Source organism: Rattus rattus, chromosome 2 (genome assembly GCF_011064425.1).
Source record: "Rattus rattus isolate New Zealand chromosome 2, Rrattus_CSIRO_v1, whole genome shotgun sequence".
Taxonomy (NCBI): domain Eukaryota; kingdom Metazoa; phylum Chordata; class Mammalia; order Rodentia; family Muridae; genus Rattus; species Rattus rattus.
In genome coordinates this window covers 179624590-179631368 of record NC_046155.1, presented here as the reverse complement: position 1 = coordinate 179631368, position 6779 = coordinate 179624590, and the positions used below count along the sequence as shown (strand labels likewise).

The following is a 6779-nucleotide window of genomic DNA, read 5'->3' as shown; positions in this document are numbered from 1 at the left end:
TCTAGGTCTAGAAGGCGCTTGGAGCATTTGAGGATATGGAAGGGGAACTCTCATGAACTCTCAGTGGATGTGCAAAGAGACTTTGCACCTGAATCAGTTGGAAATCAGAACATTGGAGGGCAAGAATACTGCATTATAATAAGTCAGGGGTGCTTCATATGCCTGTAATCTTAGCACTCAGGAGAGGGAGGTAGCATAATCAGGGAGTCAAGGCTATTATAGGTATACAATGAGTTTAAGGCCAGTCTGGGCTACCTGTGACATTGTCTCAAAAAAAGGGAGGGTGTATTACAAAGAATATCTATTAAAAGAATAATAGGGATGTGTGGGCATTTTAAAGAGAGAGGGGCGATCTTATATCAGGTATGTTTCAGAAATATTCCCCACCTGATGAAACACAAAGACTTTTATAGATCAAATTTAGAAATGGAATGATTCAATCAGAAGTGGTTTCAGGGCTGGTAAAATGGTTCAGTGGGTAAAGGTGCTCATAACCAAGATAATGAACTGAGTTTGATCCCTGGAACCTATATGGTGGAAGGAGAGAACTGACTCCAGCAACCAAGAATCTAATGACCCCATGCTTGTACACAAGACCTTTTGCAAAATACATAAATGTCACAAATCTTTTTAAAGAGGAAGTTATTTATATAGTTGTGATAATAATTTTGGTTTGGGGGGGATAAATGAGGAGAGAGATTTGGTGAATACTGTGTAGATGTACTTTGTTTTTAGATGGAGAAGTCATTTGAGTTGGGCAACGTGACCAGAGTCCAGGAGTTTGTCCTATTGGGCTTGTCCACAAGGCTTGGAATAAGAGATGTCCTGTTTATCATCTTCCTGAGTCTTTACCTGCTTACCCTCATGGAGAACACACTTATCATCTACCTCATCTTCAGTCACAGTGAGCTCCACAAACCCATGTACTTCTTCCTAGGCAACCTCAGCTGCCTGGAGATGTGCTATGTGTCAGTCACCATGCCCACCCTACTCATGGGGTTGTGGACAGGACCCTGCCATGTTCCATTTACAGGCTGCATGATCCAGCTTTTCTTCTTCATCTCTCTCATCTGCACAGAATGCACTCTCCTGGCCTCCATGGCTTATGACCGCTATGTGGCCATCTGCCGTCCACTGCACTACCCACTGCTCATGAGGCCCCGAGTATGCCTGGGTTTAGCCTTGTCTTCATGGCTGGGTGCGTTGCTGGTCTCAGTGATCAAAACAGCATGCATTGCAAGCCTGTCCTATTGTGGTCCCAATATCCTCAATCACTTCTTTTGTGATGTCTCTCCTCTCCTTAACTTATCCTGCACCCATGTGGCCCTCACGGAGCTGGTAGACTTCATTTCAGCTATCGTCATCCTCTGGGGTTCACTCCTTGTGGCCATAGCCTCCTATGTGGCCATTGGTAGGACAGTTCTAGGCATGCCATCAGCTGCTGCCCGCCACAAAGCTTTCTCTACCTGTGCCTCCCACTTGGTAGTGGTGGGTATATTCTACTCAGCCACTATCTTCATCTATGCCCGACCCAGCCGCATAGAAGCTATGGACCTCAACAAGGTGTTGTCTGTCATCTACACGGTGGTCACCCCCATGTGCAACCCCATCATCTACTGTCTCAGGAACAGAGAGGTGCAATTGGCTTTCCATAGGACCATGCGCTGGTCCTCAGTTTGACCAGGTGCTTAAGTCCAAGAGGTGAGGCCTAATTTACCAGCATCCTATTTTGTGTTGATATATAATTCATGATTTAAGCATATACAACTCAGTGTTTGATTATTTCCACAAAGTTGCACAACCATCATTACTGTGCAATTTCATCACTCCCAGAGAAATACCTGTACAAATTGGAAGTCATTTTCTGTGGTATCTCTACCCCTTCTCAAAAAAATTCATTAATATACTTTCTATCTGCATAGATTTCCCTGTTTTTTGAAATTTGGTAGATATGAAATTATGTAATGTCATCTTTTATAGCTAAATATTTTCATAATGTTTCATTAAGTTTATGAATAATGTAGTAGGTGTCAGTGATTCATGTGTTTCCATGACCCAATCACATTGGATTGTACAGACAATGTTTATGTGACCATTCACTGACTGATAGTTCAACTGTTTCCATTGTAGGTCTCTTGTCAATTGATTGTCTGTGAACACTTATTCATAACTTGAAAATATTTTGTATTTATTTATGCATGTGTCTATATATGTGCAAGAATGTGTGTACATGCACACATGTCCCTACAGAGGCCAGAAGCAAGTATTGAATCTGCTGGAGCATCAGTTACAGGTGATTATGAACCATCTAATATGGATGCTAGAAATTGAACTCTAGTTCTGCAAAATCAATAAGAGCTAGTAATCACTGTGTGACCTTTACAGTCTCATAATTCATTGTAAACTTTTGAGCAGAAGCATGTTTTTTTTTCTTGAGGTTATACTTAGGTGTCGAGTTGCTGAGCTAGTCAGATGTTAACTGAATGGCTGACTTTTTGAGTAACTGACAAACTCTTTGGCAAAATGTTCAATACCTTACTTTTAGAATGTACTTCTAATTTACTTACGATACATCTTAAATTTATATATACACTTAAAGTCACACACACACACACACACACAAATAACCTTCTGCATATGTATGTGCAGGAAAGACTTTAGTGAGAAAGGACAGGGGGCAGAAAATGGGAGTGGTGGGAGAAGGTAAACTGTATATGAAAATGAAGTAATGAAATAATTTCTTCATTCTAATTTTTAAAAACGAATGGTCAGAAAACCTCAAAATATGTTAGGGCAATTAGTAGCTGAAACAACTCAATGAATCTAAAGATTCAGTGCCCTTGCAAAAAATGCAAAGTAGGAAATTACACCACTACTATATTATGTAGGGGGAACATTCAGGAGATTTCCACATTTTAAGGAGTTTTTTGTTTTTCTTTTGTGTTTGTGTTTTTTCGAAAGATTAACATATGCTCATGTATTCCGATAACATACCAAATTATTTAAATTTTCTTGGACAATAACTTATCAGCCTATATAAAACATTTAAAATTCACTGTAAACTTTGACCCAGTGTCTTCACTTATGTGAATATCTAATAAGATAATTAAAACAATAGACCATAGTATACAAAACATGTTGACTATAACATTGTGTCGAGTGTATGAAACCAAAATGAATGATATTAACTAATAAGACAGTAACTGAATACAACACACTAAATCCATATTGTAGTGTGTTTTTACACATTAGTCAAGTGTACAAGAAGTTTGCAACTTGAAATTTAAATTTTAGGGTAAAATTATAATTAAAAATATTTGAATAGGAAGCATTTAAATAAAGATAATAAACATCTAATATGCATTTTTATAGTGATTTTGAGAAGCCAAGAACCATTTAAGGACAGTGTGAAGTTTTACTCATAAACTTTAGTAATAATAAAAAGTATTAACCGAAGGTGATACAATTTTCAGAGCAAAATTGGTACTATTCATTACATTTGTGAGTATGTATGTTGACTCAGAACACAATTGAAAGAACTTCTGCAGGGAAAATAATTTAGAATATTTGATCTACCTGCAAGCATATTTATGACATTTTGTGATTTTAAAAAGATCTATGTATGTGTATGTATGTATGTATGTATGTATGTATGTATGTATGTATGCATGTATTTACTTTTCTAGAGTGTGTGTGTGTGTGTGTGTGTGTGTGTGTGTGTGTGTGTGTGTACAGGTACCCTCAGAGGCTAGAAGATGATGTCACAGCATTGGATTCATCTGGAGCTGGAGTTATAGGTGGTTGTGAGACACCTGACATGGATATTGGGAGCTGAACTCTGTAAGAATAGTACCATGCTCTTAACTGCTAAGTCATTTCTCCAACTCTGTTTTGTGCTTTTAATGGAGAAAAACTGGATAAATATACATTATAGAGGTCCAATTATATATAAACAGTCACATCTGCACAATGGTGTTATAGTATAGAAATGAATTACACAGCTATAGTTATCTATAAGTATGCCACAGAGCATGATAGTTACGTGTTGTGATGTTGAAAAGCCACATCATAAAACCATGTCTGGAGCCAGAGAGACAGCTTAGCATTATGAGTACAGGCTGCTCTTGCAAAGGACCCAGGTTCAGTTTCCAGCACCAACATGATGGCTCAGAACCATATGTAATTCCAGTTTCAGGAGATCCAACATCCTTTTGTGGCCTCTGCATCACTAGGCACACATACATACATGCAGGCACAACACACATGCATATAAGTAAAAATAAATAAATCTAAAAAATAAAACCAGGTTCATACAGTATACCTATGTTTCAGCTTTAAAAATGCATTTGGAGGGTGAGGATATAACTCAGTTTGTTGAATACCTGCCTGGCATGCACAAGTCTGGGTTTGTACCACAGCTCTACATAAATGGGGAGTGGGGGTGCATGTCTGTAATCTCAGAGCTTGTGAGGTGGAGGCAGAAGGGTCTGGAGTTCAAGGTCATCCTGAACTACATAATGAGTTTCCAGATAATCTAGGCTTCATGTGATTCTGTTTCAAAGCAAATTTAAAAATGTAATTTGTGCATAAGAACATGGAATAGCTTTTGGAAATTGTTGCTTTAAAATTTTAATAGTAATTATCTCAGTGTGGAAGAAGGTCTTGTTTTTCATGTTTCTGTCTGCTTTCAACTTTCTGTGCTAAGCATGATTTCTTTTTTTAATAAAAATAATTTCTCATATTTTACAATACTGAACTAGTGGTGAGAGATGGTTTCTTTGAATTCCTGCCTCCTTTTTGTGACTTGTACCAAGCACAAGTCTTGTGATACCCCTTGGGGGCCAAGTTCATATTTATATCTTACAAAAATTACAAAAATTTCCACATCTCCAGATTCTCACCCTCTGAACCTGGCACATCACTTACGATTTATTACAAGGTTTTATAACTGTCTTTTGTAGGTTCAATGCCGTTCAGTATCTTAGGAGGAACCTGATAGCTTATTATGAGCTGAATTGCACGTACCTATTTGATGCCAGTGTCTGACATAAGTACTTGGACCTGTTAGGATTTGCAAATTGCCTGTCAACTGATTTGGAACTAATTCTGCCTTTGGGTCACACTCACAAGCTCCAGTACTACCTTATGAAAAGTTTTACTTGAGTCTTTGCTTCAAACCCGTAGAGATTAACACAGCCCTCTAAGGTCCAGCTCTTGGATTTAAGTTGGCTCTTCTACTTGGAGCTGAGTAGAAGTACAGAATTTTCTTGAAAATGCAGAAGTAGAGAAATGTGAGTAGTTGATAACTCACTGCCAATAACTAAAGAGAACTTTCCCAAACACTTGGCTTTGAATTAATTGTCCAGTCATTTAAGTCTCTGACATCTTAGCTTATGTCTATATAAGAAACTGGATTTTCTTGAAGAAGAATAAAGAAAGACCCACTTCGACTTAACAGAGAGGTAAGCAAAGTCTGATTACATTATTTTGGAGAGGATGAAAGATTTTCCTCCTATAGGATGTCCATAGATGCTGGGTATGGCCTGGATGACACACAGACTTCTTTGGAATGAATCTCCATAGCAACCATAAGAATTCAAGGTTATCTATGAAACCAGAAAGATCATGGGAGGATAGATCAGCTGGATGGGGAATGGGAGAATCAAGGGATGAAATGGAAGAGGTGAATATGTTCAAACCTCATAATACCTTCAAAAGCAATTGCGTATATTTATTTCAACACTATGTAACAATTATATACAAATAGGATATTTTTAGAAAGAAAAAAGGGTAACGGCTTCATGCTGGAGATGAATATATGAGCTTCGTAATCCAGAACCTATGCAGACGACAGTGGATTAGAAACAGCTTAGTGTCATTTCTGCACTGTACTTTTAAGTCGGCCATCTATCTCAAGCTGATATTCATAAAATCAACTTATTAGGTCAGTAACAGTATTAAAAGGACACAGAACAGAACACCTTTGCTTATATCTCTCATAAGTAAAGATACCATCAAGCCTAGCTGGGTGATGTAAAGGTGAGTGTTATCTTGTTAAACTTTAAAAATGTCCTTGATGTTTATGTATGCATGCCACTGTGATGTATTCACGATGGAACATGCTTTCTTATTCTTACCACAGTAAAAGTACTTAGAGAGCATGCTGTAGCTTGCCATCTCTAAGTCACCCAATACCTGACACACAGGCAACAGGTGAAAGCTATGACATAGTGTCTTATGTAGTAGATAATTCAAAAGAAGGTGCCATTAGAGCTGGGCATGGTGATGCATGCCTGTCATCTCAGAACTCAGGAAGCAGAGGCAGAGATCAAGACTACATTTTGCTATATAATGAGTTTGAAGCCAGGATGGACTTCATTAGTTCCTGTTTCATTCTGTACCCGTGCTTTGAAACATCTTTGACGCTTCCCAAATTGTCCAGTACCTTTTTACAATACCATCATTGCTCTTAAGAAAATCAGACAGGGTCATAGGGCGTCTTATGTTATCAGAGAGGTGAGGTAATATAAAGAAGCCTTTACAAGAAGTTATATCAGCTGCAGGGAGTACATAATGGAAAGGATGAGAGATAAATGACCAAGGGATAAGTGGACCAGACTAGGAAATCAATCCAAGTGAGGAGGAAAAGCATGTAGAGGAAGATTAACAAGAGCTAGTTTCAGAACCACGGTCAGCTCCAGGAGCCCAGCGCAAGGTCACAGGTTCCACGAATCTGATATGGCTTCAGTACCAGAGACAGCTCTAGGAGCCATGGAACT

At 38.4% G+C, this 6779-nt stretch overlaps 1 protein-coding gene across 1 annotated transcript; it reads left to right on the top strand.

Moving 5' to 3' along the window:
• The first annotated feature begins 735 nt into the window (after positions 1–735).
• On the top strand, positions 736–1680 carry LOC116892729 (olfactory receptor 5-like). Its single transcript, XM_032894603.1, has one exon. It carries the CDS (start codon positions 736–738, stop codon positions 1678–1680), a length of 945 nt encoding a protein of 314 aa, XP_032750494.1.
• Positions 1681–6779: the final 5099 nt, after the last annotated feature.